This window comes from Phoenix dactylifera, unplaced genomic scaffold (genome assembly GCF_009389715.1).
Source record: "Phoenix dactylifera cultivar Barhee BC4 unplaced genomic scaffold, palm_55x_up_171113_PBpolish2nd_filt_p 001033F, whole genome shotgun sequence".
NCBI lineage: Eukaryota > Viridiplantae > Streptophyta > Magnoliopsida > Arecales > Arecaceae > Phoenix > Phoenix dactylifera.
The window spans coordinates 82599-107054 of NW_024068386.1; the positions used below are offsets into that span (position 1 = coordinate 82599).

Genomic DNA, 24456 nt, shown 5'->3' on the forward strand with positions numbered 1-24456 from the left:
CCATAACGTGTCAACCAGGACCATACCCGGACACACCTGCCAAGGGCCATACCCTGCTACACCTGCCATAGGCCATACCCTGCCATACCTGCCGGGGCCATACCTGTTGGAAATTGTATCCTAAGAGTCAATCATCAGTGTGTAGATGATTAAATTTTGTAAATGAATTGACAAATTAATAAAGTGTTATTTGGTATTATTCATCATTTCATCTTCAAATGAACTCTTATATGATGAACTCCTTAGGACTTATTTTAAGATAAAGAAGGATTTATCTTTAAGTCCTTAAACCTATTCGCGACCAAATGATATATTGTTACTAGGACGATAGCATTATCGAGATTAGGTCGTTGTGTGATATATACATTGGTTGTTCTTTTAACCAAGGAGTGTAGAGACAATGATATATCACACAGGTGAAGTGTAGGAGTATATTTCACTGAACGTGATCAATTTTGAAATGTTCTACGGTCAAGAGATGTTCCGAGTGGATATGGGTATAAGTATTCCTCAGACCTGAGATCACCACAGTGATTAGCAAGCAACTCACTGTACTTTGGTACCTGACTAGCAAAATTTTTAATTCTAGGATGGAAGGTTACTGGGTGCAGTCAAGTACTTACGAAATCGGTGCATGAGTCAAGATGGAATTAACCCCTCCTGAAAACAGGAGATAATGCTTTGTGTTCAATTTAGCAAAACCTTGGCAGGGTAATCCTTGCGATGAGTCAAAAAATTTCTAAAGTTGATTACATAATGGATGTACTGATTAGAGAGTTGACAGAACTTTGAGGTCATCCTAGCATTAGGAGTCAAAGGAATGAATTATACAGTAACCGTAGTCCAAGGTTCCAGAATATTTGCTTTGCATATATTCGGCCTATCCGGACGTCGGGTACCATTGCTAGATGGTCACATCGATTAGTGCAGAAAGTCGTTCCTGTACTACCGGCTTAGGTTCGAATCTATGAGGTCACACGCATAGAAGTTTCCTGATTGATCAAGATTGCTGATGGATGATTGAGAATAATTCGGGGATAATTTGGTCAATTCGATTGGCAAATTATCCTATAAAATAATTAAGGTAATTATTGGAGGATTAATTAGTAATTAGATTACTAATAAACTCAATTTAATTGAGTAATTGGACTAAGGATGAGCAAAATTGAATTTGATTCAATTTTGGGTTCAATTAGAGTTTTTGACCTGATTGAAGTTGACTCGAGTTTCTTTGGAGTCGACTCGAGATGGGTTGGAGTCGACCAAGCTTGGCTGGGGTCAAGTCTCTCAGAGAATCCAGAGAACGTCTTCTTCTATTTTCCTGACTTGGAGTCGGCTCAAGTTTCCTTGGAGTCGACTCGAGCTATGAAGGAGTCGACTCGCTGGGCGTATCAGGAAAAAGGTTCTCTGTCGTCTCAGCCAGGGTCGACTCGAAAGGGAAGGAGTCGACTCGAGGCGACTTGGAATCGACTCGAGATCGGGAAGGTCGACTCCTTCTGAAAAATTTGGAGCTTGCGAACATTCTGAACTTTCGGGATTCGATCCAAAAGTGGTTTTTCAATGAAATCTCATGAGATTTGGATCGTGGAACATGTGGGAGAATGGGCAGATGATGATGGAAGATCATCACCATCCATTTCGATTTTATCTTACCCGCATGAACCATATATTATTTAAATTTTGAATTCAAACAAGATAAGATCTATCTTGTTGCAACCATCCCCTTCATGCGCCAACAAGATACCAGATTTTCATTTGAATTTTGAATTCAAATGATCAGATGGCGTGCCTATAAAAGGAAGAGTTCCTTGTGTCGCCAAATATGAAAAGATAAGAAAAACCAAGAGAGAAAAGAAAGAAAAAATAGTTTTTTCAGCTTTCTATCTTGCCACACATATTCTCCTCTAAGTCCATCTCGAAATAGCTGTTAGGGGTGAAAGTGCATCCTAGGTTCTTCGGTGTTAAGCATGCTAAAATTTTTTTTTTTTTCAAAACCATGGCTGAACCTGATCGGATTGCCTACGTACCCCTTCACAAGGAGGATCAAGCCATACGTAGTTCTTTTTAAGTTTCAAAAATGCAGCGAAAAAATCGAATCAAACAATTTAATTCGTGCATACTTGCAAGATCAAATATAGAAATCAGCATTGTAAGAACACATAGGATTATGTCGGAATCGTTTAAACAATTATGCTAAAACTTTATGCATGATCTATCAGATCTGAAAGGTAAACACTCTATTTCGATTAATCTCCGAATATCCATCGAATGCATTCTGGAGATAACTCTATGAGGAGCCCCAAAGAAGGGTAAAACCTCGAGAAATCGAACCTAGACCCTGACTCCAAAATAAAAGATTAATATAAAATTAATACCTTTTATGATGAAAGAAACTTCTGAATCTGATCCTTGACTTCGTAGCCACGCACACGAATGGCCTCTACGAGAAGTACACGCGAAGCCCTAGGAGATCGTTTTCCGCGGGAGTGCTAGCTCGTGCAGGAACACTACAGTGGCTGAAGCTTTCTTCTTCTAAATACTCAACCTTTGATTTTTCTTCAAGGAGATGGAGGATGGACGTGAGGATGAAGGAAAAGAAGGGATGGAGGCCCTCAAAAAAAAATTTCAGAATTTTTTGAAACCTCTAAATATTGTATATTTTAAACCCTAAGCATGGGGGTCTTTTATAGCCAAAAGACCCCCCACGCCTCACACCTAATTTAGCCAATTAATTTGGCTGATAAAATTTCCAAAAAATTCTGGTGATTTGGAAGCTAAGAGAAGATAAATATATTCAAATTTTGTGCATTTTGGATCCCTAAAAGATAGAAATTCATGCGTCCAAAGTTTAGCCGCAGACCACCCTTTTTCATGCACCATGCATTCCCTACAAATTAGGAAATTCATCTAAATATTTTTAGGAATATTTGAGGCGCCATTTTTGTAGGGAATATAGCCCCATGCCTCCTCTCTTCTCATGCCAATTTTTGGCCAAAAATAAATAGGATAGGTGTGAAAAATATTGGGGATAAATCAAGGTTTCATTCTTCTCCAAGAAGATAAGGATGGGTTCCTAAAATTTAGGAATTCTTCTTCTTATCCAATTCTGATTATTTGGACTCATAATCCTCACCAAATAAGATCTTCTAATTGATTTGGATCAAGTATAATCCAATTGGATCAAGTCCCATCAATTGGGTCAAGCTCAATCTACTTGGGTTGAACCCAATCCAATTAGGATGCAGCCCAAATTGAATCCTATTCAATTTGGCTCAACCTAAGCCCAATTGCTCAATCAAATTGAGTTCATCAGCAATCTAATTGCTAATTAATCCTCCAATAATTCAATAATTATTTTAATGCAACTTTTTCTTAGGATAATTTATCAATCGAATTGACCAAATTACCCCTGAATGATTCTTAATCATCAATCAACCATTTGATCAACCTAGAAACTTTTATGCGTGTGACCTCATAGGTTCGAACCTAAGCCGGTAGTATAGAAACGTCTTCCTATACTAATCGATGTGACCATCTAGCAATGGTACCCGACGTCCGGATAAGCCGAATATATGCAAAGCAAATATTCTGGAACCCTGGACTATAGTTACTGTATAATTCAATCCCTTTGACTCCTAATGCCAGGATGACTTAGAGCTCACTGTCAACCCTATAATTAGTACATCCATTATGTGATTAACTTTAGATATCATGTGACTCCTTACTGGGATTACCCTGGCCAAGGTTTTGCTAAATTAATCACAAGATATTATCTCCTGTTTCCAGAAGGGGTCAATTCCATCTTGACTCACAACTGACTACACAAGTACTTGACTGCACCCAGTGACCTTCCGTCACTGAATTAGAAATTCAGGTAGTCCGGTACCAAAATACAGTGAGTTGCTTGCTAGTCACAGGTTGCGGTCTCAGGTCAGAGGGCCAAACTTATATCCATATCCACTCGGAACATCTCTTAACAGTAGAGTATACCGAAATTGGTCACGTTCAGTAAAATGTACTCCTACACTTCACCTGTGTGGCATACCAGTGTCTCCACACTCCTTGGTTAAGAGGACAACCAACGTATATTTCACACAACGACCTAATCTCGATAATGCTGTCGTCCTAGTAACAACATATCATTTGGTCGCGAACAAGTTTAAGGACTCAAAGATAAATCCTCCTTTATCATAACATAAGTTCTAAGGACTTCATCATATAAGAGTTCATTTGAAGATGAAATGATGATTAATGTCAAATAACACTTTATTAATTTATCAATTCATGTACAAAATTCAATCATCAATATGCTGATGATTGACATTTAGGATCCAATTCCCAACAAGGGGTTTCTAATAAGAGCTTTTAGATCAGATCTAAGTTCTCTTCAATCCCTACTAACCATTCCTTCAAGTTCTTCTAAGAAGGCGAATCAAAAGTTGATAGCGTTTGAAAGATCAAAATTTAGCAACAAGGAAGATCCTGCGCAAGCTAGCACTTCCGCGGGATTGGATCACTCCAGGAGCTTCGCGTGGATCACTTGTAGAGGCCAAACAAGTGTATGGCTACGAAGCTCAAGCATCAGATCCATTACTTTCAGATTTCATAAAAGTATGAATCTAGATCCAAAGATATCTCTTATAGGTTCCAATCCCCGAGGGTTAAACCTCTTTTAGGGCTCTTCACAGAGTAATCTTCAGAGCCTATTCGATAGACATTCGAAGATTAGTTGGGTGTTAGATTAATTGAGTTTAAAACTTAATTAATAATTTCATTTTAGATCTATAATTAATCGTGCAATGATTTTAGCATAATCGTTTAAACGATCCCGGCATATTGATCATGAATACTTGTAGTGGTAAATTGAAATTTGATTTCTTATGCTTGCTAGAATTAAAATGTTTAATTCGATTTTCCGCTGCGATTTTGAAAATTAAAAGAACTACGTATGGCTTGATCCCCCTTGCGAAGGGGCATGTAGGCAACCTGAATAGGTACAGTCAATAATTTTGAAAAAGTTTTAAATTTCAGCATGCTATCGCTACAAGCATCATAGGATATCTTTCAATACCTCCGCCACCGAGGCACTCTGGTAAGAAATATAAAAGAGGCCATAAAAAAATACTCCAAGAGGACTTCTCTCCCAACCACAATAGGACCCTTCAAAATTCTGCTAACTTAGCCATCGGAGGGCCTTTGCTGGGATGCCCGATGAAGGCTTTGTGCAGGTACCCCGGAGCGCAGGAGATGGCTCTCTTTTCTCCAACCCAGCCGGTGTCTTGTTGGAGGTACCCCGGAGCACCGGAGGCGGCCCTTCTCCGTCCCGGCCTGCGTCTCCTCGACTCCCTCCGGCGTGGACACCCTCAGGCCGAATTTCAACCACAACACTCTACAATCCGTAAACCAACCCCAAATTAATGGCCAAGGTTGTGCAGCTATTGCATGTGAATGAAATAGTAGGAAATATCGAAAAACACATAAGCAGCCTCCATCTTCTAACCTAATGGTCACTGAAGGATCAACCCATGTACTCAAGCAAAGTGCACATGGATAAGTCAACCGAGGTGTTTCTAGTGGACAAGAATCCTCGTCTAGAAAAAATAAGAGAATATGTGCAATTGCGTACATTCGGCAAATTACAAATGTGCATAACTCCTCCATCATCAATTGCTTTTATCTGATTCTAAAACAGCTATAAATGCAACAAATGCAGGTCCCCTATTGTTTTCGGTAAAAAATAAGATCAATGTTTCTGTTAACTTTGCATTGGCGTTCAGCACATGCATTTGAAAGGAGTGAGAAGAAGAGAGGTTCACCTTGAGATGATATTTCTTCTGTAGTGACTCCCGAAAAATACCAGTATACATACCACACATCCACCAAGTAAACAGCAGTCCTCCTCTGATTAGAATTGATGTTCTTGGGTCAATGCCATGGAACACAGCTCATATACAGATCCATAATGATAATCCCCTTGCATGGTTATGAAATAAAAATATGTAGGTCTATGAGGTTAGAGCAGGCAAGATTAAACTGGGTTTTGTTAGAGCAGAAGATAGAGCAAAATAGTTATTATACTCCATCTTCCTGCTTCTAACTATAAAAATAAATCCAAAGGGAGAGTTTTTCCTAGAGTTCTATGGCCTTTCTGTTCAGGATCAAAATCAGTCCCCCATAAAAGAAAGGTCCCTTTTTTGCATGCTCATATTCACTACTTAATTCTTAGTCTGGATAAAAGTGCATAACTGACATTGAACAAAAGATAGGCCTGTAACAGGTGATAACAGATGGACATAAACCTATCCTGACCTTTTCAGAAGGGCTAAGTTATAGGAATTTGGCTTTAGGTTGGTTTCTGAACCTGAGCCTTCCTGGAGTTTGGTTTTTACCCTCCTAGAGTTTGGTTTTACAGATCTTCTTGTGGATGAGTTATTTGATGGCTAGCAGCCGATTGATCAAGTTGGGTACTGCCATCTCCCATATCCGAGCTTAGGAAGTGCTAAAACTTTTCATCTTGGTTAGTTTTCACTCGGCCAGTTAGATCCGGCTTTGCCACTTTCGATCCAATCTAGCTGAGCTAGGATTTCCTCCTCGGTTCGCTTTGTTTGCGACTAGTCAAGTCAGGCATGCCACTTTCGATCCAACCTAGTCTCAGCTAGGATTTTCTCCTCTGCTGGCTTTGCTTATGATCGGTCAGCCATGCCACTTTCAATCTAACTTAGCCCTCGGGGTAGGATTTTCTTTCCAATTTTCTTTGTTTGTGACCAATCAAATCGGGCATGCTACTTTCAGTCTGCCCTAGCCTAAGCTAGACCGGATTTTCCTCCCGGAGATCCTTGGGACGGATCCCATGGGTATTTCCTCGACCTAGTCTGGGCTAGGATTTTTCATCCTGGTGGTCCTTAGAATGGATCCCATGGGTCTTGCCTTGACCTAGTCTGAACTTGGACTTTTCATCCTGACGGTCCCTAGGACAAATCCCATGGTTGTCACCTCAGCCTAGCCTGAGCTAGGACATTTCATCTTCGTGGTCCTTGGGATGGATCCCTTAGGTGTTGCTTCAACCTAGTCTGAGCTAGGACTTTTCTCCTCGGCTAGTGTTGTCTCCCCACTTGTGATTCCGAGCCTAGCCTGAGCTAAGATTTTGCACCTCAGCTAGTGTTATATCACCACTTGTGATCCGATGTCGGTGGTCTTAGGATGAGTCCCACGGTTCCCGCACCTTGAAAGGTGACTTTTATATAAGTCCAACCTTAAACACTTGAATCCCTAAGGATGCTTGCATGGCTTTTGAAGAAGAGCCAAAACATAATTTGATAGATAATCAGCAATAAAAGAACAAAACTTTGACATTACAGATCTTACTGATAGCGAGTCTTGAGATAGTTAGATTTTCAGGCCCGCATGATTATGGGAGGCTTAGATCCCCTTCAAGTCTACCTTCTAAGTGTAGATCTTTCAGGCTGAGGAATTTCTCCAATAGTTGGTACTCTAGAGATCATGGCAATCACCCTAGGAATAGGTTGGTTGTCCTCACTTAGTTTGGGAGTACGCCTATTATGGTCTGCATCTCTGCACCTGTACTAGTTGTCCATGTACTAGCCGAGGTCATATCGAGATATGGTCTACAATCTCATCCATGAGTTGTATGCAGTTCTCAGTATCATGGCCATGGTCACAGTGGAAGTGACAATATATTGCTTCGGTCCCTCTTATTAGAGCTGGTCTTCAACCTTCAAGCCTAGCACACTCAGTCTTTGATCTCCATCAAAATCTAACTCCTCAAAGTGTTGAGAGGGGTGTATCTCTCAAATCTCTAATGTGGGCTCTTAGCTCATCTGAAAGCCCCTTCATCGCATCTCAACTTTCTGCTCAGTTTTTTGTTAGACTTTCGCTTGTTGTGACCCTCGTGCTTCTTCTCAGCTTGGTCTTCATTCCCTTTCTTCTGAGTGAACATTGCTTCTTCGGCTTTGATATATTTTTCAGCTTATGTCGACAGCTCAGACAGATCTTTGGGTGACCTCTTTGAAAGAGAGAAGATGAAGTATGAGTTCTTCATGCCATTCACTATTGCAGTGATGGCTACAACCTGATCTAGGTCACGTACCTTCAAGGCTTCCGTATTGAAACGATTAATGTATTGCTGGAGCGACTCATCTGACTTCTGCTTAATAGCCACCAGACTTGCCGAGGACCTCTTGGATCTTCTACCATTGATAAAGTGGTTGACGATCTGCCAGCTGAGCTGATCAAAATAGTTGATGGTGCTATATTGATGACTTAAATACCACAACCAAGCTACTTTCCTAAGAGTGGCGGAGAAGGCTCGGTGCATGATCATGTCCAAAATGCTGTACAGCAGCATGAGAGCTTTAGCACTCAAGATAGTTAATAAAGTCTAAGGTGCCGTCATACTAATCGAGCTGCAGCATTTTAAACCTTAGAGGTAAGAGCTCCACCATGATCTCTTTCATAAAAGGTAGCTACGTGCTGAGCTCCAAGACTTCCAAGGCTTCTGTTCCCTTCACCTTCATATTCTGCATCATGGGTCTAATCTTCTAATCCATCTCTTCGATTTTCTTGTTGATGTCCATCTCCCTCATCGAAGTCCTCTCAAGTTGGCATGAAGAAGACTACCTAGACTTGAGCTCGCTTCTGAGCAAGTTAGATCTCAACTACCTTGGCGGGTTCCTTCGGTGTTCTTCAAACGAAGTCGTTCGCTACTCTGCGTTGGTTGGTCAAGCTGCTTTTGCTTGTTTGGTTGAAGAGTGGCCCCTTAGGGAGCAGGTTCTGCACCATTGCCGTTAAGGACTGCACCTATTGCACGGGCATATTAAACTGCTTAATGGATTTGGCCATGCTATGAGCCATGCGACTTTGGCTTGATGTTTGGTTGACCTTAATTTGTTGCTCTTTGCATTATTTCCTCTTCTCAACTTCATCTTTTCGTCATTTTCCAAAAACGGTGCCAATCTATTTATACTAGAACCCAATCTGATGATCTAAAGATGTAGAGGGAATTGATTGATCTGTTGTGGTGGAAGACGAAGTGTCGATCTGCACACAAAGAAATGGGTAAAGGAGTTCGTCGTAGTTGATCTGGCCAGGGACCGGGCTATGAGGAATAGGAGATGTGGAAAAGACAAAGGAGAAGAGAAAGTAGAAAGCTTGTTACTGGTGTTCATACTTGAGACCTTAAGTAGGGGTACAAACATCTCGCGAGTTACTTGAGCTTGATTCAAATCCAAGCTCGACTTGACTCGACTACTATCGAGCTTGAGTAGCTCAAACAATTTTTTGAGTTGAGCTCGAGTTGCAAAATACTCGACTCAAAGGCTTGCAAGCCTAGTCAAGTATATACATTTTTAATAATATCATATTTTAAGTATAATATATATTATTAATTAAAATTTAAAATATAATATTATGTTATATTTTGTTTTAACCATATTTTAATTATAACCAAGGCTGGAATTCGAGCTCGAGTATGGTTTGTTTGATATTCATCTTAAATTGAGCCGAATCGATCTCAAGCATTGTCTTTTTCTGATTGAGTCGCTTCGATATTAAGACTCGATCGATTTCGAGTCGAATTTCGAGCCTGAATATTTTGATTTGAGTCAAACTCGAGCCTCTAGCTACTTGACTCGACTTGACTCAATTGGACCTCTAATCTTGAGTCCATTTTATAGATGAGCTAAAATTGAACTCTTTAGAGTCTTAGATCAAGTGGAGGATTATCTCTTAACTTTCTTATCTAGATTAGCCCAAAAATGTAGGTCCAATTTCATTTCTTGCTATGCCACATATCAGCTTGTGATTCGTAGATCCAATTTAGGCCCTATCATATATAAAAAATTTCATCAGGTTCATAATTATCGAATTGGCATTTTGGGGGGACTCTACAGTCAACTCAAGTAGCCTCCAAAAGTACTTTTAGATAAAAAAATGGTGTTTGATAAAATTTTTAGAAAGCTGTTTCAACTTTTTCGGAAAGCTGAAAACAGCTTTTGGAGGAAAGCTCCAATTTGGAGCTTTCCAAAAACGATGTTTTCAGCTTTGTCGGAAAGCTGTATTTTTGACAAAAATGATTAGAATATAATAATTACAAAGTTTGTCCCTCTATAAACCTAAAAATCTGCCGGAGCCAAGAACCCTAGTCGTCAAACTCCCTTCCACAAGAAAAGGTATTTTTCTTTCCTATTTTTGTATGCATCTTTTAAACCACATTTTAGAAAAAAAGTTTTTTAATTTCTTCTCCATACCTTCCAAAATCCATCTGTTTTTTTTTTTCATCAACCTCGCGGCCCACGCTGAGGTCCTCCTTGATATAAATTAATTTATACTAATAATTATAATATTTTATACCTTTATTATTGTATTATACTATAAATATTATATTATATTACATTACATCATAATACATTAATATGTTATTTTAAATAATTTAATATTATGTTATATTATGAGAAATTAATTTATACTAATAATTATAATATTTTATACCTTTATTATTGTATTATACTATAAATATTATATTATACTACATTACATCATAATACATTAATATATTATTTTAAATAATTTAATATTATGTTATATTATGAGAAATTAATTTTTACTAATAATTATAATATTTTATACCTTTATTATTGTATTATACTATAAATATTATATTATAATACATAATATCATAATAGATTAGTATGTTATTTTAAATAATTTAATATTATGTTATATTATGGGAAATTAATTTTTACTAATAATTATAATATTTTATACCTTTATTATTGTATTATACTATAAATATAATATTATAATATGTTATATCATAATACATTAATATGTTATTATAAATAATTTAATATTATGTTATATTATGGAAAATTAATTTTTACTAATAATTATAATATTTTATACCTTTATTATTGTATTATACTATAAATATAACATTATAATATGTTATATCATAATACATTAATATGTTATTTTAAATAATTTAATATTATGTTATATTATGAAAAAATAATTTTTACTAATAATTATAATATTTTATACATTTATTATTGTATTATACTATAAATATTATATTATATTATATTACATCATAATACATTAATATTTTATTTTAAATAATTTAATATTATGTTATATTATGGAAAATTAATTTATACTAATAATTATAATATTTTTATACCTTTATTATCGTATTATACTATAAATATAATATATATTACATTATATCATAATACATTAATATGTTATGTTAAATAATTTAATATTATGTCATATTATCAAAAATTATTTTACTCTAATAATTATATTACTATTATACTATATTAGAATAATATTATTTTATATTACAATAATATTATACTATATTGTATATTTATATATTAATATATATTATGTTTTATTATGTTCTGTTGTATAACACTATCCAATGTTCTTTATGGTAATTTTTTCATACAAAAGTACTTTCTCAGTTTGTTTATCAAATATATGTTAAAGTACCACAGTACTTTACAAATGCAGTTACCAAACGATAAATAACTTTTTATAACAGCTTTACTTTTTTTTTTTTTTTGCTAAACCGGGCGATCTATACAACACGTGTACGGATACACCCAATAAAATCGGAAAACAAGACATCCCGGAGCTTCCGAGGCAGCTCCCCGTCCCCAGCCCATAAGGTGCTCCCGGCATGGTTAGCCACATACGTGGCCACCCAATCCGCAGCCCCGTTGGCTTCTCGAAATACATGCTTCGCCTGGACCACCCCTCCGTCCCTCATCATCAACCTGATATCGCGGACCAAGGGATGGTCGGCAGCACCGGCTCTCAGACCCCCCTTGATCCAACTAATAACCGTAGCCGAGTCACCCTCCAAGATGACTGATCTAGCTGAGAGCACATGCTGAGCGTGTCGAAGACCCGCCCAGGCAGCTCTCAGCTCCGCTCCAGGGACCGTACAGTCAAATACCTGACAGCCTCCTGCCGCCACAACCCTGGAGGTCGGGTCCCGAATAACAAAACCCGCTCCACCTATCGTGCCACCATCCAGCACGGACCCATCAAAATTGACTTTGAGGAAGCTTGGGGGTGGGGGCTCCCAGGTGAAAAACACCGTGTGAGAAACTGCCGAGGCAGAAGGGGAACCCCAGATATCCCGAGCTCTCAAAAGTCCATCTAAGGAGAAAGCATAACTAAACTCTGCCGCCTGCGCCCGGGTGCTCTCCGCCACGAGCCTTGGCGACTTGCTCTGCTCACCAAAGGTTCGAGCATTCCTAGCCAGCCATATCTGGTATGCTGTGCAGGTCGCTCTAACCGCCTCTTGGCGAGTCAATGGGTTACCCGACCACCAGCGGATAGTTCGTAAGAACTGGTCCCCATGGGTCCAACCATCCCATGGCAGCCCCGCCGCACACCACGCCGCCATCGCCCATATGCACTGAAACAGTACATGGTCCACCGACTCATCAGCTCCGCATGCCCCGCACTCTGGGGGCAACCTCAAACCCCGTTCGCTCAGTACTGCTCTTGTCGGAAGCCAAACCCAAGCGACCTTCCATAAGAACAGTGCGACCCTCGGATGGAGGCCTAGGCGCCAGACCCAGGCACAATCCGGCCCTGGCTCATGCTCTGGCCGGAGCACACGGGAGAGGTCCCCCACCCTCACTCCGGTTCTGCACGACGTGCTCCACACCCGGGTATCCGGACCCACATGCCCCGGGATCGGAAGGGACCTAACCCTCTCAGCCAAGTGTGCCCCAAACATGTAACCCAACCTATCCTCATCCCAGGCAACTGCGCCCGGGACAAGGAGGTTACAGACCCGCAGTCCCTCCACTGCCTCAATGTCAACCATAGTCGGCCAACGTCTCAAGAGTAGGGCACCCACCCATGGGTCACCAACCACATCAATACTCTGCCCATTTCCTATCAACCATCTAGTGTTCTCCTCGACCATGGGAAGATATCTGGCAATCTCTCGCCACATAAATGAGCAGCGACGCCCACTGCGGATCGCCCCTGCAGAACAGCTTTACTTCAGACAGCTCTATTTTCAAGTGCTCTATGCCAACGGCTCCAAGCAGAGCCTGAAGCAATTCCACGGTGACCGCTGCCCGTAACGTAACGAACGTCTTCCTTCCTGTTGTTTCTAGAAGCAGCGCTCACCCCGTCGCACGCGCGCCGCACGTGAGAATGCGGAAACTGGGACCCAGCGGCGCTGCTGCTTTAATGCTTTCATCCTTAGGTTGGCCTCTCAAAACCCAAAACCCTAGAAGTAGAGTAGCGAGAGATTGAGAGAGAGAGACAGCAGCGTCGACCAGCGAAGATGTCGATGTCGAAGGGGTCGAAGATGCTGCAATACATCAACTACCGGATGCGGGTTACGATCCAGGACGGGCGGCAGCTGGTGGGCAAGTTCATGGCCTTCGACCGCCACATGAACCTCGTCCTCGGCGATTGCGAGGAGTTTCGCAAGCTTCCGCCAGCCAAGAAAGCTGGCGAAGAGCGCGAGGATCGCCGCACCCTCGGTCTCGTCCTCCTCCGCGGCGAGGAGGTCGTCTCCATGACCGTCGAGGGCCCCCCTCCCCCTGACGAGTCCCGCGCCAAGGCTCAGGCCGCCGCCGCCGCCCTTGCCGGCCCCGGCCTCGGCCGGGCCGCCGGCCGCGGCGTCCCCACCGCCCCCCTCGTCCAGGCCCAACCTGGCCTCGCCGGCCCTGTCCGCGGCGTCGGAGGCCCCGCCCCTGGCATGATGCAGCCCCAGATCTCCCGCCCCCCCGTGCCCCAGCTCTCCGCCCCGCCCGTCTCCTACCCGCAGGTCGTCCGGGGCCCGCAGATGCCCGGCTTCCCCCCAGCCCCCGGGGGCGCTCGCCCTCCCGTCGCCCCCGGGCAGTTCGCCGCCAGGCCAGGGGCCCCGCCCGCGCCTTTCCCCATGCCGCCGCCCCAGTTCGGGCAGCGCCCCATGGGCCCGCCACCCCCTCCGATCATGCGCGGCCCGCCCCCACCGCCGAGGCCCGTCATGACGGCTCCCCTGCCCCCCAGGCCCGGGATGCCGCCAGGTGTGGTGTTTGCCCCGCCGAGACCTGGGATGCCGCCCCCACCGCCTCCCAACCCGCAGCAGCCTCCTCAGAACCCGCAGCAGTAGTGATTATGCGGGGTATGCATGCTTCTTCCTTCTTCCCCTCCTTTTTTTTGTTTAATTTGGTTTTCCATTTGTTTGGTCAGGCAAGATGATCCTCTGTGATTATGCGATTGAATTGGATCAATTTGTCTCCCCTCCTCTTTTCGATAGATTCAATTAATATCTGATCCATATAATATGCTAATCTGATCGGCATAATGCACTTATTTGAGTTATGTGTGTGGAATTTCCTCTTGTGATGAAATCTCAAGGAACTTCACTGATTTCTTATTTATTGTAGATCAAAGTTGTTCCCATATCTTCTTCTTTTTAGATGAAAACTAGCACTTAGAAAGTTACATGGTTATGTAGATTGGAAACGTAATGGAATCAATTGGTGCTGCGGTTCTATCATAGTTTATTATCTTACATGAGTATCAAAGCATGCATATTTTGAAGTTATATCTCATATATGTGGATTTTATATTCAGTCAGATGATTTAATTTTAACAAGTACTCCAGTGAGCAAGGGGCTTGAGTCAAAGTTTCAGATCAGGAGTAGCCTTGGTGATACACATAAATACAATTGAATGTTCAACTCTGATAGGTTGAATCACTAGTCTGTACTGGGTTGTTTTGGTCATACCAGATCATATTGGGTAAGGTGCTAATATGGGTATTGCTGCTGGTGCTTCTACTTTTACCATCACTCTTTAGTCAATTCTGTGCTTGTTAGGTGATTTATATTTTGAACAAAGAAGACAATTCTTTTGCTTAATTTGGTAGTTTTGTGCTTTTATTTCATAGAACTTCTGGTTATTTGCAAATCATGGGATCATCATTTGAGTTGATTTAAATTTTTAATAGAAATTCTCTTTATTGAAATAAAAAAAGAAACGAAGAGAATGGTGATCATGATTATGTCTGTCATTACGTTGCAAGGAGTAATATAATGCATTCTGTTACATTTTATCTCATGCTTGAGAGGTGCCCTTTTGTTCTGAAGGCATAGTGATCACAGCAAGAATAAGATTGTAGTCCTTGTTTGCAAAATTGCAATTTGTCTCATTGGTTCAGGGATGTACATACATACATAATATATATATATATATATATATATATATATATATATATATATATATATATATATGTAGTATGTTATATTGAAACCTGACTTCCTTTGGTAGCTCTTGGTAGTTAATAATGATTTTCTTATACTCTGATTTTAGCTTCTTCATGCTCCCAGGAAACTTTATTTGGTAAAGTGTATAAGTAGGCAAGTTTTTCTGTGGCGAGTTAATAATAATTTTCTTATACCTTCATTTTAGTCTTATATTCTCATTTTAGGTTGTTCATGCTCTTAAGAAACTTTATTTGGTAGAGTACATAAGGTAGGCAATTTTTTCCATGTCGAGTTAATTATAATTTTCTTATACCTTTATTCTAGCTTGTTCATGCCCTTAATAGACTTTATTTAGAAGAGTAATAAGAAAATGCAAAGTGCTCCATATGCAATTTGCTTTGCATGTTTTAACATTGACTCGATTGATTCAAGTCAGAGATTGATGTTTGTGTTTCCATTTATTGTCTAATGTCATATCATGCTTAGGTCTTGCAAGACAAAATACGAAGATGCTAACAAACATGAAAGTCTAAAAGGAGCTGTGAAAAATTTCAGTGGATGGTATGCATTATAAATAGAATCATAGATTAATATGGTGTGCACTATAAATAGACTAATATGATATATAGTAGTAGTAGTAGTTTATACTTTACAATCCATGCTTTTGTATGATATTTTATATGTATAAAAGTGATTTTAAAATTTAAAGTGCACCGATATGTCAGCTCCATTATATCCCTAAACATCTCTAGATAGGTGGTGAGATCCGATTCAAAGGATTAGTCAAGGGTTTTATTGGACAAGTTCCCATTCAAGCCCCTTGCAAACCAGAAAGCACATTTTAGATTGATGATGGGAAAAATAGTAATTTCTATAAACCAAGGGCCTGGTATAAATCTTATAAATCTCATAGCCTAAGGATCAAAATGTACGAAATAGAATCCATCATATAAACCTACCATTATCCTCTTATAAATAATTGTAATGCAGCATTTGAGTTGGGTGTGTTCTAACTCTAAGTTAAAAAGTCATTATCAAATATACATTTCCAGTCCCAAGTATTTGCATCCTAAAATTTGATTGTGGCTTTTGAATTGGAATCCATTGAAGCAAACAATTCCATCTAATTTTTGTTGAAAAAAGCCTATAGTGGTCAAAGAAACATATACAATTGTAAACAATTTCTTTTTGCTTTTCATTTATATTGAATCTTGTTCTTGCATAGCTAGCAGGTAACTAGCAGCCTTGTTAGCCAACAAGAAAAAAAAAAAAATACAAACTCAAATCTTGTTTTCATAGGTCTATCATTGTGCTTGGAGGAAGTTTGATACTTGTTGGTTGGACACAATTGAAAAACAAAACAGAGGGAGATAAAGCTGCCATGTGAATTCTTCATACCCTTGTGAAGTGGAATTCTAAACGTTCAGGGGATCAAAAGATGTAGCAGCATTGTGGTGAAGTGGAACTCTAGGAATGCTGTCGAGGTTAAGCGAGTGCAACACCATCAAGAGTTATGGCTTCTTAAGGGAGTGGTGATTCATTTTTTCTAAAGCAATTAGCGTTGTGGTGGGTGACTTTGCATGGTGGGGCCTTCTCCTAGTTTTTTGAGAGCATGATATTTTGGATGATGTCGGAATGCTTAGCTTGTTCTTTTGTTTTCTGTCAAAATATGAAAAGTTTTAGGTACCTATACACACACACATATAGGTATGTATATGCGATGATAAGTGAGTAGATTTGGATATGCCGAGACAAGATTATATTGATTGAGGGGTAAGATTATATGTGTGTATATACATTGATGGACCTAACTCTCAAATTCAAGGTCTGCCGAACTAGTACCAAGGCTTGTACTAGCTGACGATTGGTTTGGTACGGTACCATACCGTACTATGCCGGGGCATACCAAAACAAGGAGGTTATGACTCGGGATCGACGGTGTCCGCAAGAGATTCCCCATCCAGAGAATGCTCAATGGGGGGTCATCATTGTCCCCTTTCTTAGATAGCGGCTGCCAGTGGTGATTCAGTGACCCTCTTGCTAAATTGTTGGACATCACTTGCAGTGTCGGAGCCCTATAAAAGATTTGGGCTAAAAAATGCACAACAAAATGGTGTTGGAGGATGAAGTTGGCGTGGGAGAACATTGGAAAGGAGGGAATCTTCCAAAGATGCAGGGAGGTTGATTCGAGGATCGGATGGGGACATGAGAGGGGGTTTAGCAGAGGGGAAGAAAGTGTAGAGATAGGAGAGGAAGAGAGAGAAAGAGAGAGAGCGAGGTGGGAGAGAGAGGGAGGGGGCTTAAGGAGAGAGGGAGGGAGAGAGGGACAAAGGGGCTTATTTGGGAGAGATCAGTGGGGGTCGGTGTCGATTGGCAGCACGAGATGAGTGTGAGCAAGGGGAGATGAGAGCGAGAGAGAACGAGAGAGATGAGAGAGCGAATGAAACATCTCACCTTTTGAGCCATTTTGAACAGTCGAATCATCCCGGTTGGAGGGACTAGTTTGGTTCAGCAGGCCTCAACCGCCTAGCTCAGGATGCTTCGGTGGCCCCTACTCAAATCAGTTATTGAAATGTTTTGTCGAAGCAAGTTAAGCGTTCATAGCATTGACAAGTATTTTTGTTATGCTTTTATCTAAGTTATAAAGATGATGACATTAATTTCTAGTGAAAAGGAGATGCTCTATACTCAAGATCAAAGATTTAGGTGAGGCCAACTCATTCATTTGGGGTCCTGCACATGCTGCTTGGTCATTGCCATAAGGGAAGGAGGCTATGTGTGTGAAATTGAGGTGACTTGGCTCAACAATTCTCAAGTTCAATGTTTGTGCATGCCTTGTCTACAAGTGACTTTGAGATGCGTTTATTGTCTGAATTCATCTTGCAAATGTGTTTGTCAAGATAGCATGTCAGTTCCTAGTGATGGGTCGCATTATCACCTAGTTTACACTGTAATAGACTTGGTGAATCAATGAACAAGTGGATGAAGGAAGAAATATTTTTTTGGTAGCAGATGAAAGCAGAAATTTGATAACAAGAGCTAAGGCAGAATAAGTAGAGGAAAAAAGAGAAGATAAATCAAGGTCCGCTGTACTGGTACCGGTTCCGTACCGGTCCCGTACCGGTTCTTCAACAATAAACTACCGGTACCGGATTCCATGCTGATCCGGTACCAGTCTCAGGCCGGACCGGTACGTACCGGCCTGTACGGCAGACCATGAGATAAATGATTGTAGGAAAGCATAATGAAGGGTATGAGAATATGGGAAGACATAGAAATGGAGGAATGCCCAAGGTGGCGTATGAAAGAAGTGGGGAAAAGAGAGATTTTGATTGGGATGGTCGGTAAAATAGGGCAAAGATAAGAGGCAAAAATATTAATATGTAATGGAAAAGGTTTAGAGGCTAGTTGCTTTGAAGGTGTCCTCAAAGCCTGAAGCCTCACTGTGGGCCTTGTGCATAAAGGAGCATAAAAACACATCCCAAAATCGGAAACCTTTCCTACTAGTGAGTCCCACTCCGAAAAGGAGTTGCATCTAAGGAACCAGGAAAAAGATATTAGGCTCTTAACTGAGAAGGGAAAACTCAATTTTTTTAAATAAATAGATATTGGAAGCTGGATTCTATCAAGAAACTGGAATCTCCGTCAATATTTTCTCCCTTCAATAAAAGATAAGAGGCAAAAAGTATTAATATGTATTGGAAAAGGTTTAGAGGCTAGTTGCATGAAGGTGGCCTCAGAGCCTGAAGCCTCACTGTGGGCCTCGTGCATAAAAGAGCATAGAAACACATCCCAAAATCTGAAACCTTTCCTACTAGTCAGTCCCACTCCAAAAAGGAGTTGCATCTAAGGAAAAAGGAAAAAGATATTAGGCTCTTAACCGAGAAGGTAGAAGTCATTTTTTCAATAAGAAGATATTGGAAGATGGATTCTATCAAGAAACTGGAATCCCCATCAATATTTTCTCTTCTCTTCTCTTCTATAAGTTTGGAACTTCTAATCTCAACTGATTCCATCTCCTACTTTAACACTGCCATTTATTTCAATGTTGTTTTTTTTTTTTTCATGTGCATCATGAAAGCTTGAATACCAAGGACTTTCCTGTTGTGGGTTGTGCACCCATTCAGAAGAGAAAAGGATAACCCACACTCAAATAAGAAAGCTTGCCATTTCTTGTGCTTAAAAAAGAAATGAAATAGATTGCTTACCCATCCTTCGCTTATGCTGCACTTGCTAGCACGTGCCAAGCTTCAGTTAATTTATAAAGAAACTGAAGAACCAGAAAGAAAGGGAAAAGAAAATAAGAATCATAAAATGTTTTAATCATGTTTGGGTACTTGCAAATGAAAGACTTCCATTCACTGTTCATTAGCTTTGTTCAAGTTTACTAATTCTGTATTATGTCTTTTGTTCTAGCAAATTTCTTGAGTACAACATATCTCAATCAAAAAATTTGTGAATAAACCATATACTTTACGTTATCTGGCCACTGGTTTAGCTTCCTGTGAACGGGATCTCCTCTTCTTTTCTCTCTTCTGCCCAATATCAGTCGACAAAACCTGCATTGTAATCCCTGATTCCCCATTCTCATCCTCATATCTATTGATTCCAACCCATATAAGAAGAGAAAACCATTCTGCTACGGCCTTTCTTTTATAGAGAATTAATTTCCTTAGTTTTTTTACATTTCCTGTCAAGGTGTATTCTGGTGGTTGCAATTTTCAAATTGTGCTAAAGAATTGCACAGTTTTCAGCGAGCAACCAAAATTGAAATTAATAAGGCATCTGGATCTTTATGCAAGGAATTTGTTTCTGCCAAATAAAAAGTTAACTTGGCATTGACAAATCTAAGATGGGACCTTGCAACATATTAACTTTATTGTGTACTGCTCTGTTGAAAAATTTGTAGGATTTCATGTGGTGAAATTCTTCTATTCTTTTGCAAGCATTGGCCATGGATATGCTGTGTTAAAGGGATCCATCAAAAACAAGGTTCACTGATGGCAAGAACTACATACCTATGATTGTATTTGCAAATGTGAAGATGAGTCTTGGTTAAAGTTTGTGTAATTTGCTGCCTAACTAAAAAATCTTAAGTAGCTTAAACTTTTAATAGAAGAATGTGTGTCACGACCAAGAAAGAGTGAACATGGAGTTGTTTTTGTGAATGCTTATTGAAAACAGAGACTTCGAATCTTCTAAGGTCAATTTGCTGCATATAAAGGGTGTAGAGCATTGTACAGATTCTATCTGGTTCTATTTGGGTTCAAAAGTGAAGTGTAGCCGTGTATAGAGTTCTGTTGGCTTAACGGCTGTTTGCTGAAGGTAGTCATTCAGTGCAACTACCAGATAAACTTTAGGTTACAGTGTTTTTCTACTTGTGTTTTTGTCTTACTGCTATTGCAAGTTATTTTTGATGTTCTTTAATTACTTGGGGTTTATAGGTTATTGGGGTTTATATGTGGTTTTAGAATGTTCGGTGAGGTGCTTGGAATAGTTGGTGTTTTAATGATTTGGGCAAGGTTTCAAAAACCGGTGGGAAAGCTGGGTGTCCCACCGTCCTAAGTGTTGGGATGGGATAAGTCGGGAAATGGACCAAGATGTGATAGGACATCCACTGTATGTGAGCAATCCATGTCATGGAAAAACTGGAATGGCCCCATCACCCGTTACTTATATCCTTGGATTTGGGGCTTTGATTTGAGAGGAGCATGAGGAACTTATATTGGTGGAACATGGACTTCAAGATGCCCTTTTTTACTTTTATTTCACATCATTATTTGTAGAGCAAATAGAAGGCAGACGGTTGGAAGAAGAAGACCATTGATTTCTCCATGAATGTGTGCTTGCATTCTCTAATTTCTTATTTTCTCCTGTTTTTTGATTGGGTCTGAATATTGAACTTCCTATGGAACTAACAAGCATGCTGATTTGTTCTTTTGCATCTCGATCATCATCATCTTTATAAATGGATTAGAGTCCAAAGCTTCATGTACTACAGTTAATGAATGAAGCATATCCAGCATGTTATTTCACAATCATATAATTCTATCAAATATAACACAAAATTTGTATTTGATCAGCACTTAAAGCTTTTACCATCATGACATGGAGCAAGTTGTCTACCTAATGTACAATTAATTTGAAAAGTCATTTGGTTTTTGATAAGAGATTAATGGGGTTGATTGCTGAATTAGAACAATGGAGGCAAAGTTTGGCGACTATACAGTATGCAACCTAGCGAGCATAAAAAATGAAAATGGAAGTTCAAGTGAAATGGATGAATTTACGGTATTTTTTGTTGAATTTACTGCTAAAATTCCAGAAGATGTAGCACAATGTAGCCTATTTGTGGATGATGTAGTTGGTTGATAATATAAAGATTATACTAAATGCTAAGTTAGATTTATATAAGAATGTCTTAACAATCAGTGGAACAATGAGAGTTATTGGGAGTGAAATGGATGAATTTACAGTAATTTCAGGTGAATTTACTACTAATACTCCTGAAGATGTAGGACAATGTAGGCTATTTGTAGATGTAGTTGATTGATAATAAAAAAATTATACTAAATGCATAATTGGATTTATGGAAGAAAGGGCTTAACAATCAGTAGAATAATAGTAGTGTAGTGCAAATAAAAGGGAGGATGAGGCCCTAGACAAGATTGATGGATAAGATATACAACAAAGTGATTGGTTCCATCATTTAGAATTTGCTATACAGAATAATGGAGATACGTGAAGACATGCTATTAAGTTAGAGCTAGTTGGATGAAGATGGCACGTGCTTTTGGAGAATTATGTGATTGATATATGCCTTGGCGACTTGAAGCATAACTTTTCTAGAACAACAAATAAAATTTACAATGTCTTATGGCTTAGAATACCGGACAGTAAATGAAGAAGACACAAGAATCCTAATGTAGATATGCGGTACAATATCGGGTATATTGAAAAAATGAGTATATAATGACAGAATGATAGGTAGTCTGATCATGACACTTTGGAGTATGGATGTATGCTACAAAGAAATGATGGAACTGTTTGCAAGGAGGGTTATGTTAATCTTTGCCGGAGGATGTAGGAAAAGGAGAAGGAAACTTATGGTTACACGGGCAGAAGTTGTAAGGACATGAAAAAGCTTGTAATAAAATCAAGGATAGCCCTAAATAAGAATGCTTGGTAAGTAGGGATTTGTCAAGCTGACCCTAGATAGTCAGGGCAAGCCTTGATGGCGAGTGCTGATTATCCATTCAAAGGTTGTAAGAAGAAACAGTGGAATGAAGAAAGGAAAAAGGAAGCAATCAAGAGGAAAAGCATTTATGAATTGGTCATTAAAGCTGTTAGCATTACTTGTTGGATGCTGATTGTCATCACATCTAGACGAAGACCAAGAACAATCTAAATCTTGTAGTTATGGAATTCAAATTGTTTGAACAGATGATTTGAATTCCAGGAGTGTTGTATGAAGGATTAATGTAAGATAATAAAAGGAAGAGTTTCATGAGTTTATTATATTTCATTTCTTTTGCATGAGAGTTGTAGGTATCTTGTTTCAGTTCTGTTGCCTTGATAAGGATTTGGAGTTATTTGCAAGAGGCTGATGGGTAAAAAGATAAGCAACTGGTATTCGGTGATTGGTCAAGGGAAACAAGTGATTGCCAGGAGAAGTTACTGCAGGAAGTAGATAGAGAAAAAAAGGGTGATGTTTTGGTGAAAATTGTAGGTGGGTCGAACAAGATTGAATATGGATGGCTTGACATCGAAGGATGATGAGCTTGATGGCTTGGGTGAGCTGGCGGGCGGCAAGAGATGAAATGGGAAGAATTTCCTGGGGGGAAAGCAATCATGTGTGACTAATGGAACTCAGGTAGTGGAGTTTATGGAGCTTATAGTAGAATTTGGATCAAATTTGATGACAGTGTTCTGGTGTTTCATCTCGACGGGAGCTAGTTTTTTTCCAAAGGGATCTTCACTATTCTATTCAAGATACATATGGACCACAGCTCTAGAAGATTTTACATTCATATCCGAGAACGATATGATCTGGCTGATTGATTGCCAATCATTGCAGAGCCCACGAGAGTTGACATGGGAATAAAGTTTTGCATATTGAGCCTTTAGGTTTGGTTGGACAATCTGGAAAATTTCACTTGTTTCTAAGTGTTTTTTGTAGCCTTTTATGGCTCGTTTACCCAAAAAAAAGTAAAAAAAAATGATGAGCTATGATAAGCTAGTGACTTACCTGTTGTCATGTTTGGGCATGTATCACAACAATCTTTAATGTAAATGAGCAAATGACTTGAGGTATTGTTTTTAACAAAGCTACTTAAGGTTGTTTTATTTCATTTCCATCAGTTTGATCATATTTTGGTAATGTTGCTTATTCACTGCATTCCGAAAATAAAATTTTACATATAAACAATATCACTTTTGGTTTCTTTCTTGAGCTTTTTCTGCAAGCACAAGGTGTGCGGACTAATAATGCCCGAGTATGTTAACTGGATATATTTGCTTATATGCGATTAATCATTCTTTATTTGATTCATTCAAGTTTGTTGGGCAGGTATCTGCCTGTTGGAAGAAGCATGCATAAATCTTGCCGCTGAGCTAGTTCTGCGCTTCACCTTCCTCAGCTTCTTATCTAGGACGGTTATCTTCATTATCTGGCATTTGGCATGCAAGATTTTCACAGATTTTAAGGCTTTTTAGTATTTGGTTTTTAATTTCCAAACTGTTAATCTGATCTGCTGGAACTAGTCCAGCAGGGATCTAGTAACTGTTACCTCTTTTTTTAAAAAAGATTATTAGTTAATTGTCCCTGGAGATTCATCATTTGTGCTTGCCGACATTGTTATCTTTGTGGTTTTCTTATGAGCTGTGGCGTCCCTTTCGCTGGTTAAGTCTCTTCGTAAACGTTAGCCAGAAGAAATGAAAAAAAAAAATTCGTAGATAATGTTATCTTCGCCGACCTGTTTCTGGTGCCTAGAATTCGGGGCACTAGTTATCTACTGCAAAATAGAAATGTAAGGGACTGGTTGATAAGAGAAACTAGGGCCAAAAACTAACTCTGATAGCAAAGAATGGGCAAGTGTCAGAAGTTTGAGTTAAATGTTTACAGCTTTTGTTACTGTGTTTTTGGAATCTTGTTTGGACATCAGAAAAGCGCTCATGTATGGCGTGCTCTCGTGTTAGAAGT

The 24456-nt window shown here is 39.6% G+C and overlaps 1 protein-coding gene across 2 annotated transcripts; it reads left to right on the forward strand.

The window, feature by feature from the left end:
• The first annotated feature begins 13258 nt into the window (after positions 1-13258).
• Positions 13259-24092, forward strand: LOC103699965 (small nuclear ribonucleoprotein-associated protein B'-like). Of its 2 annotated transcripts, none has more exons than XM_039121307.1 (2): positions 13259-14167; positions 23812-24092. In XM_039121307.1, exon 1 carries the CDS (start codon positions 13340-13342, stop codon positions 14153-14155), a length of 816 nt encoding a protein of 271 aa, XP_038977235.1. In that variant the 5' UTR covers positions 13259-13339; the 3' UTR covers positions 14156-14167; positions 23812-24092. The 2 variants fall into 2 exon arrangements, with proteins under 2 accessions (XP_038977235.1, XP_038977234.1); XM_039121306.1 differs by having other exon boundaries at positions 13260-14167; positions 23824-24092.
• Positions 24093-24456: the final 364 nt, after the last annotated feature.